The 16,813-nt window shown below is 37.4% G+C and overlaps 1 protein-coding gene across 1 annotated transcript in view; it reads right to left on the bottom strand.

The window, feature by feature from the left end:
* The window catches only part of LOC108669458 (proton channel OtopLc), a 121,074-nt gene extending 105,888 nt beyond the window's left edge, over positions 1 to 15,186 (bottom strand). The window contains exon 1 of the mRNA XM_047883442.1: positions 14,454 to 15,186. Coding sequence (XP_047739398.1) covers positions 14,454 to 14,691 — 238 coding nt within the window. The 5' untranslated portion in view covers positions 14,692 to 15,186. The remainder of the gene's footprint in view (positions 1 to 14,453) is intronic.
* Positions 15,187 to 16,813: the final 1,627 nt, after the last annotated feature.

Raw genomic sequence — 16,813 nt, 5'->3', positions numbered from 1 at the left:
TATGAGCAAATAGAGGATGGCAGGGGTAGAGTTTGAAGTCATCGATGATAACATGCAAAAACTTACCAGCTAATATATGGAGATTTTGTTAATCATAATATAAAAATGTGTTTCCCAATATTGGACGATAAGGATATCCTTTTATTGACATGCTAGGCTATGTTATATTAAGAAACGGGAACGTTATTAAGTAGATGATCTCCGCCTAGCATGCCTAATAATGTTGTTGAGCGCCGTATACGACAGAAGCGTAATAATGCTACTGCACACGTGTACTTTTAAAAATAATAAACAAACTTGTCGTTAATAAGTACATGACATGTTTGTTTCAATAAACTGCGACATAGTTTGATATTAACAGCAGAAAAATGTTACATAAATACACCTTTAAAAATAGAACGAAAGTGTAACGTTTCACCATTCACCTGACGAAGCAGTACGCACAACTGTCATCAGAACTTATGATAACCAACTAAAACATCTGACGCTGCAAAAGAGGATTAGAAAGCTTACACTATCTACCATACACGATGCACTAGCAGGAGAACAATGCTACATTGATATTTCTTACGTGGCTTCTGCCCGAGAGCCTATAACGATACGTGGATGAAACTAAATAATATATTAAATAGTTGAGTGGCAAGAAGTATGCATTAGAATTACGTTGAACTTCATGTGATCGAATTCACAGTATGAACAAACCAGACAAACCCGTGAAATGATAAAATAATTATAGCTCTGCAATGTAAGAATTGTATATGATTACATTCTTTAAGAAGAACCTCTGCGTACTCATGTTTAAGGTTAAAGACACGCTACAGATAAATTCCCCCACACAAACGAAGTTTATTTTCTTTCTACTGATTAGTAACAATCTAACGTACTGAGAAGTGCGGTGGCTGAATAAATGTCAATGTTCGGCGCCATAGCAACGACCAAAAATCAGTCCTCACCGATGCTAGTATAGGGCAGGGAGAAAACATTTAATTTAAAATGGTAACTTGTACAGAACATGAATTGCAACGAGTCGGATCGAACCTCTGTTCATATAAATGAATAATCATATAAATTTACTCGATCGGTGATCCCAAACCATGAAAATTTCAATTGAGAGGCAAAAATGCAGTGAGAAAAAGATTAACACAATTAAGTATTCCCTAGTTCACTAGTAGCAATGTCAATAGGAGTAATGATGACATTTCAGATTATTTAAATGAGTTCACTCGCTTCAATTAACGAGAATAACTTGCCTCTTTTCCAGCTTTCCCGAAATATGCTCCAACATTTAAAGAAGGTCTCATCTTTTGACATTTCCGTGCGATGCCATGGGAGATGCAGTGCATGCTGCCATCTCGCGGAATACAATATATCTTCGGTCACAGTGCTAATAATCGACCAAAAACTATATCAGAATGCTCTCTCAAAGTTTGATGAGGTTAAGAATTTTGAAATAAAAATTTAAAAATTTAATATGAATAGGCCTAATTATTTCTTCCGCATAACTTCATGGTCAGTGGTGAATAATTCTAAGCCAGATTAATTGGAAATGAAAATCTTGACAAATCTATCCCTAAAGCTAGAATAAAGGCTCAATAATGAAGTCAAGTTAGTTTTCTTAGATTAAAAATGTGAATGCAAAAACATTTCAAGAAAAATTGTGAAGTATCCATCGTAATTTTAACCGCACCATTGAAATAGATTATAAAAAATATATGTTTAAAAATTACTTTTTAAAGACAACACTTCTAAAGAATCCAATGTCCCAAATGTTAATGATGTACAATGAATTTCTCATTTTATTATCGATTATAAAATTAATTTTTCAATTTTTTAATATATAAATTTTTTTCAAAATTATTTATTCTGTCAATTGATTTATGCATTGCCTCCGACTTCACACAAGTGTGCAAAATATCAGATCAATTGGACAGGTAAAAGTGTGTCAAATATCAGTTATAAGATTTGTAGATGACAAAATTATTTTGTCAATTTTTAAATATTGAAAAAAAAATTTATTTCCAAAATCATTTATTTTGTCATTTGATTCTTGCATTGTCTCCAACTTTATGCAAGTGCGCAAAATTTCAGATCAATAGGATAAGTAGAAGTGTGTCAAATTTTGATTAAAAGATTTGTAGCAGACAGACAGACAGACAAACAAGAAGTGAAGTTAAAGAGAAGTGTTGTAAAATGAGATACGTTACCCTCCAACTAAATGCAAGTTTGTTCTCGGGAGACTGAGGCGCTAGTTTTCAATACTGTACGTTGCTGGCGTTCAGAACTTCTCTGGTGCTGCGGCCGAAATTAAGTGGACCGGCCGGATGGAAAGTCGGAGTAAGCGGATTGCAGTGCCAGGAGACCGCCAGCAAGAAACTGTTGTGCGACATATCGCAGGACCAATTTATAATCAAAATAATGAAGCATGATCAAATTTACCGTCAACAGAACAATAACATTGGGCCAGTAAAAAATTTGTAGGTATTGAAAAATGTTGTAGTAGCTCATAGCAAATTTTTCATAATTCACCATCGCCTCATATCATACGTCCAGTAGAAAACTGGCAACTGCTGAACCGAGCAAAAAATATTTCAGTGTATTAATGCAAAAAACGACGAAAATTCGATACTACATTAAAGTTTAAGACTTCTGAGAGTATGCCCCATTTCCCTTCTATTTCCTTCTATCTTCTTCTATGCCCCATTTTCCGATGTCAAATTCAGAACCACGTGTTTTAGTATAGACGCTGTTAACACCAGGTAACATTAACTTCCAAAATTACTGAATTTTTCAGGATGTTGAGATGCTAGTTACAAAAACTTCCTGAAAATTGGGCTCCGGTTGAAGGCATTTTTAAATGGATGAAATTACTAAGCAGTTAGTTAAGAAAATGCCACAACGAAGCATTCAACACCGCATAGTTGTGGCGTGTTGAATTGCGTGGGACTCATTTTGCTATGATGGCTACCGCCTTGTTTAATATTTCACCCTAACATAGAATGGCAGCCTGCTAAAACACAGTGCGAGTTATGACAGCTCGTAGTAAGGCCTTATGGCACAATTTGCCGCTCCATTAATTGCAGTCGTTTGCCTTTCTAACTAATGGCCCTTGGTTTAACTCATGTTTCGCGTGCCATTTTGTTGACGCATTGAATTCTGTGCACATTACAAAATTCTGTGCTCATTACATACAAATTATAATGTGTATATAATGTATACAGAAGGGCGAATTCTGTATACAGAATTCGCCCTCACAAAAGGCGAAAAATATTTACTCAACCCACTTAAGGTTTGTGCAACTACAACGGCACTGACTATATAATACGCATGCATATTTTGCGGTGTTTGGGATGCGATAAATCACGACTTAATCTACATTGTGAGATTTGCTGAAAGAAACAGGTAAACTGTGATTATTAAAGGTTAATAATTAATCACAGATTAATAAATGGATGCATTACAAGTATCACATTTTACCGTATAAAATGTGGTTGAAATAACAGCAATCGGAGATGAATAATAAAAACTAAATCCAAGAGGAGTAGAAGGAGCACACTCAAATTTGGTCCTGCAGCAAGCGAGCCGCGGCCAAAAATTATGACTGCTTTTTCACGGCTCAGCTCCGTTTCTTATTTTTCACTCGGTGTCTTGAGACTAGAAAGTTTTGGAAACTAAACTTCAGCAAAAAGTTCAAAATAGCAAGTACCTCAAAAACAGGCAGGAAAACTGAAACTTTCTAAGAAAAAGCGGCACAAAAGTCGGATGATGAGTGTCGGAACGGCGAGTTTCTTGAAAGTGAAAACTACCTCGGAAAGAGTTCGCTTTTCTTCAATTTCTAATTTGGGAATATTTCATGAAGCATATAATACCCTACAGTACTGATAGAACTTATGAATTGCTACAATATAAAGATTTTATTTAAAAATTTTCCAGAGAGACACAATAACGCAATCCACCATTTTTGTCAATTCATTGTCTTCCGTAATTCACGGGCAATCAGAAATCAGATTTTGCATGGTTCCCTTAAATAAAATAATCGGTTTCGCTTTCAACCGAGAAATTGCAATAAATGTCAGGCCTAAAACTGAAAAAAGCTATAGAAAGTAACACATACCAAGGACGATACTGTTATGAAAATTTTACACAAACGATTCGAGTTTTACATGGTTTAGAGATTTGTGGTGACATTCAACTCCACTGATTGAACATAAGCAAGAAAATTATTGAATGTCGCGATCGAGTTTGATTCTATCTAAAAAATTAATAGATGCATAAAATTTGGATATTTGTTTCACATCAGAAGTACTTGATCAGTTTTTGTAACATTTGTATCCCTTGTAACATGTCTTTAGATCTGTAGAGTCGATGTTTCCAAGCTGGCTGTGATCGCAGCACAGAACTAGTCTATTCTAATATTTCTGGAGATTGCAAGTCTGAAGCAAAATTTGGGTTCTTCGAACCTTCGGTGGGTGAGTCACGTCAGCTGTTATAGCAAGTAACTTACATGAAAAAATTAGAGCTCATGAATAACGATTGCGCAAACATATTTACATTCGAGAGCAATCGTGCAGAGTCAACACTGATAATTACATGTATTTAATGGATATGGCATCGAAACGCATTAATATTACCTGATGACACTGTAATATTTAAATTAATAATTAATGCACTAATATTGGTGAAGTGGGCAGAGCAGTAATGCAGAAAGTATTGCTTTAATGCGAAAGCGTTTCTTTTACAGAAAGTTCATTTCGAGGATGGGTCTCACAGTCTGATCGTTATTCCTTCAATACAACGAATAACGTATTATTCAATGAATAAAAATAATGATAATGAATATTTAACTTAACAACCATATACAAATAATATAAAATGTAAAATTAATGAAGTTTGAATTAACCTGAAGACCATCGTATTCCAGATCTGGTTATAAATTCCCTGCGCATCGCGCCAGGATAATCCTTGCAGTTGTAAAATACCGTCATTCCAAATCCCGTTAATAATATTAAAACTAATGTTTCCTCATTGAAGAAAGATCCTTCTTAACCCAAATTTTTCATATAATTCGACTCCAAATTCAAAATCTGAAAAAAAACTAATTTTCCTCTTAACTCGAGTTGTCAAATGTCAATTTAAAAATGTTCCTTACATTGTTAAATAATCCTTTCCTCACAGTTTTGCCCCTGTATTCTGCCACTGAGAATAAACTTTTAGGCCAAGATAATATCACGACACGATAAGTATCGCGGATGAGGATATGCGCCCGAAAATAGCCTTAAATCATATTTTTTCGGTGACAGACTTCAAACACACACAAACTCATTAACTTTGACAAATACGATGTAAAATTATATGGGAAGCAAAGACCCCAGCCTAATCGTAGAATAAATGACTAACCATTCACGTACGTATGCTTGATAACAAATTTAAGAATGTATTGTTAAGGTAAACGTCATAAACTTGGAATTGCTCAAATAAGGTGCGTTAAGAGCAATCTGTTTTAACAATTGCTGCGCAACACTCGGTCTATACAATTAATTCCCAAACCATCAATTTTCCAACTCGCACACAGAATAAAGACGACATCAGAAATCATCAGCAACAGAGCACCTGTTCTCATGGAATTTTTCACTCCATTTGTCGATAAACTCGAGATTTAAAGCCCATTCTTAAATTCTGCAAAAGTATCCGAAAGCACTGCAAACGTCGTCTCCCCATCTTGCGTGCGTGAGCCCAGACGTGTTTACTTATAGAAGCGCTAACAACGCTAATGACCTCTCAACTTGACAGCCTCTATTATAAATTCATAGTCAAGATTCATCAGTAATTACTTGGTCCCACAAAGAACACATTAGCTTTAACAATTCTCAAGAGGTGATGGTGAGAATATAGGCGAAATAAAACTCGGCTTCAATAAAGCGATCTACGGCTCATTAAAAAACACAATAGTGACGGCATTGTTTCTCATTTGATGGTACGGAACGAATAGGTGACTACACAAGAAATATGTGAACAAAGCGAATTTGGTAAAAATGAGAAAAAATCGAGGTAGTAAGTGCAATATACAAGTAAATTTGAGTTTATATATTCCGATGAAAGCTCAGTTCGATTCTTATTTTGCATCATCAATATCTATAATTTTTTTTGATAGTACAGAATAGCAGAGGTAAAAATGAGTAAAATCAAGGTAGTACTTGAAATTTACAAGTAAATTAGAGTTTAGATATATTCCTACGAAAGCTCGATCAGTTCGATTCTTATTTTACATTGTCAATTGCTACAATTTTTTTGATAGTACAGAATAGCAGAGGTAAAAATGGGACAAAAAGGTATTTATTGTAAATTACAAGTAAATTAGAGTTTATTTATTCCTATGAAAGCTCAGTTTGATTCTTATTTTACATCGTCAATTGCTACAATATTTTTTATTGAATAGCAGACATTTTGGGCAGATGCACGACACGTCGAAATAAAGGCTTAGTCCTGCTGTGGAGCCGCGTTCCGATCTGACGTGAGAGTTACATGCTACAGCTAGGAACAAGGCAGGAAGCAACGTGTCAACCCTCGCTGCGCATTAGGGCTGCACTGGTTGCTAAACAACGAGCTTAGTGAGCTTAAACAGCTTATGGATGCTGATGAATAATTCATAACTCTAAGATGCGACGCCTATACATGAAAAACAACACAAAGCATGGCTGAATGAAAATTTGTGGCATCATTGATATAATTTTATCATGCTTGCAATATGTGCCTAGACGAAAAATGCAAGATGCTTGACAATAACAAATAATATTATTTCATCTCAATGTACATATATAAATATGTTTCCATATGACAACGTGAAAAAGTAAAAGTATGATTGCCTCATACGAATTTTTGAAAAATAAGTCATCATTTGAATTATCCAGAAGCATTACAAAATTTCCCCCAGCAGTAAATCCCAAATACCGCGAGGAAATTCAGGAAATCGGATTTACTCTAACGAAGATAGAAGGTACCAGACATCATCATCAATCTTTCCTGCCTCCCACTCTATCTTTTCATGTAGCTGCTCGCATCGATACTGGAACTGACCCTCCGAGCATTACGGATTTCTGACAAAACGAATTCCTGAAAGCCTGGATTGGAAAAGACCTACTGCACCACACCACGTCATCAAAGTCATCAAAGTCATCAAAGCCTGAAACTGGAAATGTAAATTTTTTTATTTGTTTTTTAAATAAAAAAATCGATGGGAGATGCATGGAAGCATGAATAAGCGCGCTAAAATGGGAATTTTTTTATACACTGCGAAATGACATATGAACTGAATCGTATTTGCTGTGATATTAATATTCTGTTGGAAATGGCGCAATAACTCGTATTCAGAGTTCAATAATTAAGTCCATATTTGAATTTCTGGTATTGCTGAGTTGAAAAATTTCAATGAGTTCGTTTAACAGTAATTCAATGATACGAAGAACAATTAATTTTAAAGACCGCTCAAAGATTTACTTTGCTGGATGAAATTCTTAGCTGCATTGAAGCGAGACTCTATCATCATCGAAACTTCATCCAGTGTAGAACCCTCAAGTCGTCAGGGAAAATGTAAAAGTGCAGTTCAAAAGCAATAAAAAATGAATAAAGACGGATCGGAGCTGTGACATGAGGTCTAAAGTGACCAGTTTAAATTTACACAAAAGCTCCCTCAGAAAACAACATCGTTTACTGCATTTGTTCCGATTCGTCAATTTCTGGAGGTAAATGAATACATGCGACATCGTGAAATTGGCTCAAAGCAAAAAAAAAACTTGCTTCTTCAATTAACAAAACACATAAAAATAATAAGGAAAAAACGTAACTCAATACTCACTGCAGTGAGTGACAGAGGGCGCATTTTCTCGTCGACGAAAACGTGAAGTCGCGAACGGACATGTATGACGAGCACAATAGCGCCTTTTTTGCATAAATGAGAAAATGCGCTAAAACACAAATTGTATCATATTGCAACTGCCTTTGAATGTGCTGCAAAAAGTTATTTTTTTATTCAAATGACACGAAATGACATTTTTTGCAACTTTAAAACTTAAACTTTTAAGCAAGAGAAATAAGATGTCTAATTGAAAAGCAGACGTCTCAGCAGACGTTGTAAATGACATCTTATTCTTACGTCCGAACGGTCAATGTTAGAATGAGTTGTAATGGAATATTTAACTGTTGGAATTTTTTACATGGTTACGGCTGAACATTTTTATTTTTGAAATAACTATTTCGGTCTGTCACTGTTGAATTATATATTACGGTCACTAATGAAATACGTTGAACGGTCATTGGTGAAATATGTATTGCGGTCACTGCTGGAATATTTATTACGGTTTCTGTCGCAATACATTGAACGGTCACAGATGAAATCTGTATTTCGGTCTCTGTTGAAATATGCAATACGGTCACTATTTAAATACTTTGAATGACAACTGTTACAATAGGTTGAACGGTCACTTATGATGAATACTTTGAAAGTTTACTATTAAAATACGTTGGAAATTCATTTATTGAAATACTTCGATGGGTCAAAAATACGTGAACGGTCATAGCTAAAATGTTGAAAGTTCTCTGTTGAAAGTTCCCACGAAGGCGGAACGCGGCTGTGAAGGCAGGTGTAAATAAATGTGCACCTGAAACAACCGCACCGCAGATGCTAAAAAATAAAAGTGTGATCCAACTACGTTATTTGTTACTTGAGGTTTTGTTTTGTACACTCTGTCCTAGATAGGCCGAAAATAAATATGTAACACGAGTAAATATTTTGATTTTTTCAACTCAAAAGGCTTAAACTGACAAGGCCCCACTTTTGATCAGAGTTACCTATTTCATTGAAAATATATAATAGTAGTTTTAAAATTCAGAAATTTCATCAATATTTTAGCGCTATATTTATAATGAATGTCTTCTACTATACCATGCTCAATAGAACCAGAAAATTAAGACGACAACAATTAAGACGGTCTTGCACTCGGCACTGGAAGATAAGCCCTTGAGATCGTTTAACTAAGCCTTGCTGTACGAGTGCAATATTTTCCGAGGGATTTCAAAAATAAAAAAGGAAATGCAGTTTTTCGTACGACTAAATGTTGTTATTTAGTAATGTTTCCTTACTTATTGTATTTCGCATCACTGCAACTGGTTCTCAATTAAATCAAATAGACGACTAAGGGCTCATCAACTTCCAGTTGAGTTTAATATTCGGAGTGCATCGCATTCATGATTGCTGTGCATGTAAAAGAATTTTTTCGACTGAAATAAGCATAGCTATCAATATATATTGGTGCTTGAAACTCAATGCACTTATGACGAAACTTGATAAATCGTAATGAAAAACTTCTAAACTAGATATTTTGTTTGGAGACAAAAGCTAGTCTATTCAATTTAAGCGCTAAATGAAGAAAAAGTTGAAAAGTTAATTCAATCCTATCCTATCTACATCATCTAGATTTTTAGTTTATAAAATGACAGCGATGCGATTTTAATCATGTGCAAGAGAAATTTGCGTCAGGAATCTCTGCCATTATCAGGAGGCGGGCTTTGAGGCAATTTTCCAAGCTCATTGGTTCTCGATCATCGGAAATCGTTACACGGTGCCGGCTTAATTCACCATTCATGCAAAATATAACTACTTACACATGAAAAATTCAATTACGTAGGATAATAGGTAGGGAAGTATTGTATTCTTTTTCTGGCTATTAGCTCGCTGGAAAGTATCTACGGTTAGAGAATAATTTCTGAAATTAATTCAAATGTCTCCCATAGTAAAAATTGATATAGAGACCCTTAATAAAACGAGAGGAAAATTAGCGATCGATAGAAGATGGAGACAATAGTTTTGTGCATGTTTTCAGAATCCTAATTCAAACCATGCGTATGTGGCCTGGTGTGATTGAGTATTCACAATAAAAAAAAAAACAGAGAGAATAAACAAAAGAGAACAACGCGAGAGGAGTCTCTTCACAAACTTTGCAACATGAAAAATATAGCTTTTTGAAATGCCTGAGCAAATCAAGGTCAATATCACGCAAAAATAGCTACTCAACCTTCGATAGTTCTAAGTTGTGACATAAGTAGCCATCAAATTCTAGGAAAACGTGTAAAAAAATTCCAGAAAAATTTTTGCATCCCAAATTGAGAGTTATAACTCACTTCAACAGTTAGTTGTCACACATAGTTGTGCATATTTACTTTACTCGCTAGTCTCTCATTTACCTTGTCTCTTGCCATTTCTTCCACGCCGCTTCACGCTCATGAGAACGCTTTCTAATAAACGAGTCTAAGCTTAAATTTGACGAACGTGGAGCTCCGCGTGTAGGCATTCCTGTAATTCAATTAAGCCGATATGCCGGGGAGTCGTGCCTTCACATATACTGCGTTCTTAATAAACCCAGGCTGAGAATTTTAATTTTCCTTTTATTTCAAATCGCTCATATAATAAATTTATTTGTTTCAGGAATCCCTTTCCATTATCATTTATCTAAGATGTTAATTCATAATATAATCGTATTTAACCTCATTCCCGAAACCTCACACGATGTTTGCAGTGATGTTTTGCGGTTCGCGGACTATAAACGAATTCTCGGGTTTGCGAATGGACTCCGGAATCGATTGGAGGAGTCTATTTCAGGTAATGGTAATCAGGTATCATTATAACTGCAGTTATTCGCTTTAATGAGATCGTTGATTCAAAGTGGGAACATTTCCAATGCGGTGCAAATAACACATCGTTGCTCTAGCACGGCTTATCGTAACTTTTTATCGGTTTTAATCCTCATAAAAAAGTTGGAACAGAATTAGGAAGAGATGGAATAATCCTCTACAGTAAACCCCTACTGTTCCTTCACCCACCGTCTTTGTTATTGTTTGCTTTTGGCACGACTACAGGATTATTTTTAACTCAGACAAGACTTCCTAATTGAAGGTTAAAGAATACGTATCCATAGCACATGTTGTTAAATGGTAATAGTGATACCAGTAATGCACAAAGGATTTTAAGAAGATATATGTGCCTCAATGCAAAGAATAGTAAGTTATAAGAATTCCTATTTACCGTTAATCTAGCAAGTCAACAAATGTTATTACGTAGCAAATTTTTGCCTCTTAATTTTATCCATATTTTTTGAACATCTTCATCGTCTAATTATTATCATGAATTTCATAAATTTAAAGGCTCGTAGTACCAATTCGCTTGATCTTCTCGTGTTGAATTAAGATGACCGAGAAGGAGCCTCGGTCGGCGTGTCGGACGCCCTCCACCGCATCTCAAGATTTTTAGTGAGAAAATTCAGCAAGTTCGGCAACTTAAGCTGAGCAAGTTCAGTTACTTAAGACTGAAGCTCGTATGTCACTGTCCCTGAATTAAATTAAAGGCGAGATACCGTCATGCTGTTGGGAATAATACGCGCATCTTTTGCAGTAACGTGATATTTTGAGCGCGTCAACATATATCTTTACCGAACCAATTTGTCGGCTCGAGGAAGTTGAGCTGCCGAGACTTTCCGAAAAATTCTCTTGATCCATGAGAGGAAAAAGTAGGATTTCTTTACGGTCAAGACAAGCTGCAATGTGTATATTAATTTACGCCTACGGTTTGTATCGATGTACAAAGTTATACTACAAGAGAGAATGACTTGACAACTCTCAATTTGTTCTAATTTCATTTGGAATTGAGCATTAAATCACATGATTCAGTTTTTTAAGTTCCCGGAACCTAAATATCAACTAAAGTATGAAAACTAAATTATGAATAGACGTTGCGAAATCCATGAGGCAATCGTTTGAAGAAAATTCATTTGAACATTTTGGATACACCAGTACATCTATGGTGGAAGTTAACAATTATTCTGCACTGTACTCGACGACTAAAGCAGGTCACTCGTCTAGATTTAACAAAAATGAAGGATAAGATAATAGACAAGAATGAAAAAGTGTGCTAGGTCGACGACAAGCGTTGCTCCGGATGGCATGGCTTCGCAATGTACTACGTCGTCATGAGAGATGATTTTTTTCCTTCCAAGGTGTGATTTAATTTTTGAACGAGTAAAAATATTGTACAAAATCTCAATCAAAATAATTGAAAGAGAATTGCACCTCAATCTAACGACTTAAATGAAACTTATGACACGAAACCCTTTGATTTTTTTTGTGCATATTTAAGACTGGCTGAATTGAGAGATTCAACCACAAGGTAAAATTAACTTTTTAGTAAAGAGTTTGCACAGAAATTGACACTTGAAAATTTGTCGTATCAAAGATTTCGTGTTGAAGTAGACCATATATTCAGGTCGTAATTATTATAGGTAAATATGATTGAGCTCGCATTTAAAAACAAAGTTAAATAAATGCCAAGCAAATTCAAGGTAATTAGCCAATTTGGGCGGCCAGCTTAATTTGCGCAGTGTCGTTTGACTGTGTAATTTTAAAATAAATGAGTGTGTAATATTAACAGTAACCCGCTTTATTTTTTGGGGAAACGGATACATTTGGAGAAATAATGCTCTGAATCACAATTTTCGCTCAATTGATTGCACGATTTACTTTCTTATTCAAGTCTACGTGCACCTCATACGCGCTGCAAATATAATATAAATATCAGAGGACGACCATTTGCCGATTACATTTGCTAGTCTGTGCAGATAAGCATTTGAAAAATTAAATAAGTCCCAAACTGACCTTACATTTAATTCGAATAAAATATGAATGCATTTTATTCGGATTGTCTACTCTTTGATGAAATAAGACCGCGGGAGCAATTTGAAAACAATGTTCACCTAAATTCGACTTGTAGGAAGTTCTTCTTGTAGGAAGTCCAGGCAGGGTTGTACAGGCAGGCAGCACCAGGCAGGGTTGTACAGGCAGGCAGCACCAGGCAGGGTTGTACAGGCAGGCAGCACCAGGCAGGGTTGTACAGGCAGGCAGCAGGCAGGGTTGTACAGGCAGGCAGGCAGGGTTGTACAGGCAGGTAGCAGGCAGGGTTGTACAGGCAGGCAGCAGCAGGCAGGGTTGTACAGGCAGGCAAAGCGTCCGCTCGTGCTGATCGATGAGGCAGGGAGCGTTCGTTCAGGCGCAGCACACACCGACTGGAGGAACGACGAGCAGCCAACAAGCATCGATCTGCGATTGCAGCGCAGTATAGGGCTTCTAACCACGCGCCGTATCTGATAGGCGCTAGAGTACGGCATGGAATGCCTGTGCTTCAATGAGATAACAACTGATACAAATAATTCAGTGGCACGAGGTCCAATCTCGTAAAAACAGATGAGATAAGGTGCGGCGGACATTTTCGCAATGGAGTGCTTTTTTTTGCAGCAAATTTTTCTTGTTTTGTGTTGAATGCCGCTTGTGTTTCGAATTATAATTGAAATTATTTGCCGCTACAGTGTCAGTTAAAAAAAATGATCTAAAAAGCTAACGCCATTTGGTCAAGTACAATATGCTGCTATTTAGAACTAGATTTTTTCCTGCAATCATTTGCTAGCAGAATTACCCGAGGGCACTTCTGTACTATAGCAGGCAATTTACTAGGCTCTAAGTAAAGGAAGGCTAAGCCTTCTAAATTTGTGATCATAATAAGTTTATGAAGACCAAACACATGATTGTTTAAGTAAATTTATATTCCGGCCACATTATATTTAATTTGTCGGCACTTTTGTCAAACAAAAAAATTAGGAATCTTAATAAAGTAACATAAAATTACTTACTGGTTTTAGAGTATTTTAGAGGTCGAGGCCCCCTAAAATAGGCCTAATAACGCCGCTGATTCCTCGAATAGGAAGGAATGCTCAAGAGAGCAGCTTTGTCGCTTGGTCCTCAGGGGGAGGCTAATACGGCTAATAACAACACGCGGGTTTTGATTACAGTTGAAATAACAAAGTGGGAACCAATAGAGGAATGAATACATCAACATTTCGAAACAACAAAGCATATGCCGCAAATTATACTTGGAGCGTATTTTATAGGGGTACGTGTTTTATGCAGCAAGATAAATTGTAGCGCGACAATACATTCAAATATAACTTCCTTCCTGAGCATTGATGAAATCGAAAACCCTGTTAAAACTCATGTAATCACAATAAAATTTTTTCGACAAATAATTAACACGGATGACACAACTTAGAGAACAGTGTCAAATCAAAATTCTGTTAATTTGATGCCTTTTGTTATCTGGATTTTACTAGAGGATTGAGTGCTTTGAGGTAAATTTTCCGACGTATTGTGTGAGGTTTTTTCCATGACCGGATGGAAAGCTTGTAATCGCGCTACCACGTTGTCTCCAAACCCATCTTTGTGCAGACTTTATCTCGAAAGTGGTTTTCATGGCCAGCCCAACTACCCTGCCTAGCCTTAACACCAACAGTAAAATAATTATTCACTCGGCCCGATACTCCAAACAACAGAATGAGTTAGAAAAATTTACCTCACCAAATGCTTACCTTGACTTTGTCGAGGGCTCCCTTGTCCAGGAGGAGGAGGAGGAGGGTGGGAAGGAGGTCCGTCGGAGTCGTCGCTCTGATCCACAGCAGGAAGGTCGACGTCTTCACCAAGGGCAGGCCCTCGGTTCACGAGCAGCGTTGGGTCACTCTCAGTTATCTGCGGCTGGCTTTGCTGCAGCTGCTCTTGTTCTTCTTCTTCAGTTTGTCCTCGTCTAAGAAATTTACTAAAGCCTCTCATTCTCCACGGGCGATGCTTTGCTAATACAACTACAGCACCACCCGAGCCTATAATCGACCAAGCACAATAAATGGGAGAAATGAGACTAACCTACTGCACGAGCAAAAGAAATAACATTTTAAATTCACAAGGACTATAATACACACTTTGAATGATTTATACACACAGATAATGAAGCTTCACAGGTTCTCTACATGACGCCACCGCACAACCAGGCTTCCGAGATTCGCTTGCATGCACTTCAACAAAGCCGCCTATAGCAGGCCACGAATCACGAGAACGAGCTAGCTTCTTGGAACACGAGACTTTCCAGAACGTTATTTCATACTTTGAAACACAAGACGATTCAATGAAATCACAGATAATACACTCCGACATGCACGTCACAAAATTCAGAGGATTTGACCCCAGTAAGCCTAAGACGCGCTTTGACTGACATCAACTGGACGACGAGCGAGCGCGGCTCTATGTTCGTGAGGCAGCCCGGCAGCCTTATGACCCTGTGTCGGTGTGGGGACCTAACGTCAGAGGGCCACGGGACACTGGAGGGAGGGGAGAGCGACCACTCCAGGAGTGGGGAGTGGGTATCAAAGAGTCACGGGACGCTGCAGGGAGGGGGCATTTCCAGTCACTCCACTCAGAGAAGAGAATCGAGCGACGCGCGCACAGAAAGAGAGAGAGTCACGGGCTCGGTCCATACGCTCTGAAAAGAGAGAAAGAGGCGAGCTGAAGTAGTCAAAACTTGGGTTAGGTTAAAAACATTTCCAAGAATGCAAAACACAACCTATAAATTCAATTCCTATACAATTTTAGGGCAAAAGAAATTTCTTTAGAAAGTGAGATTTAGTTTGTCAATGGAGCGACAAGCGGTTTTATCCTTGCTAACGAGGGTAAAAAGGGTTTACTAAAGCAGAACAATTCCGGCGCCTCGTATGAATATTGCTGGCACTCCTTGCTGAGATGAGAGCAGTAATACAAGCCGGATGACGCCCTGCATGGAAGGGCTTAAGCACGCAGTAGAATCTCTCTTCGAGAGCGTGGCTGCTTGAAGAGATAAAGGTGCTTCTGAAAATTTCGGTTAACAGGAACTTTGAGAAAACTCTCTTACCTGAAAAATATAACTCAGTACTCACTGCAGTGAGTGACAGAGAGCGCATTTTCTCGTCGATGAAAACGTGAAGTCACGGACAGACAGACGGACGGACGGACGAACGGACATGACGAGCACAATAGCGCCTTTTTCCATAAATGAGAAAATGCGCTAAAAATGCTAAAATTAGGACTTATGATGTATTTAACCTTCGTTATTTGTGAGTTCAAGCACACCGTTTCCAATTTCATTGCTATTTCTCCTCATTCAGGTTTCGTTTGTATGCATATTAGTATTAAGGGGAATGATTATTCATACAGGCCGAGAACGGTGGAAAATCAATTTTTATTGACGAGGCTTAGCTTGAGCGTCCTTATCGATCGCCTTTTGCGTGTACCCTTGGCTTCTGGTGAGCAAAAAAAAAAAAAATGTTCAACCAAGGCTATTTATATTAACTGATTTTTTAATGATAAAAGTAAGTAGGTAAATTACTACTCGGAATTTAAAGAAAATGCAGACAGATTATATAAAACCTAGCAAGAAGAAGCTTCATTGAAACAATAAAGTTTTACTGGCAGCTTAGGTGAAAAAAAAGTGAATCCGTTTGCAAAAAAAACTCGTACATCGTGGAAAACTGCGCACTTCTGAGACGTAATCAACGGGACTTGGACGAATTTTCGCAGCCTCAAGCGTCCAGCGCTGGCGCTTGTTGCTACTACAGAGGCGGCTGGTCTCAGCCGATCAATAAACCCTTGGGTTGGGCGGCCAGCGTTCTGCGATCCTGGTGCGTTCTGATCTCGCGCTCACACCCTCTCGATCAGGACAGAATTAAGCCTTCATTTGAATAGAAAACACGAAAAAAACTCTGATGAATCCCAGTTGAGGGTTGTTACCAACAATTTATTTACAGTGTGCATGTTGAAATTATACAGGGAAAATTTACTACTTTTAGATATAATGGGGAACATTCGAGATGTCGTAAGGCAAGGGCGGCTCCCGAGTCCTGCAGTACCGAACACGGCGCAGCAGCGC

The sequence above is a fragment of the Hyalella azteca genome, unplaced genomic scaffold (assembly GCF_000764305.2).
Source record: "Hyalella azteca isolate HAZT.00-mixed unplaced genomic scaffold, Hazt_2.0.2 contig1645, whole genome shotgun sequence".
Classification (NCBI taxonomy): Eukaryota; Metazoa; Arthropoda; class Malacostraca; order Amphipoda; family Hyalellidae; genus Hyalella; species Hyalella azteca.
This window is presented reverse-complemented; position numbering and strand designations above follow the sequence as displayed.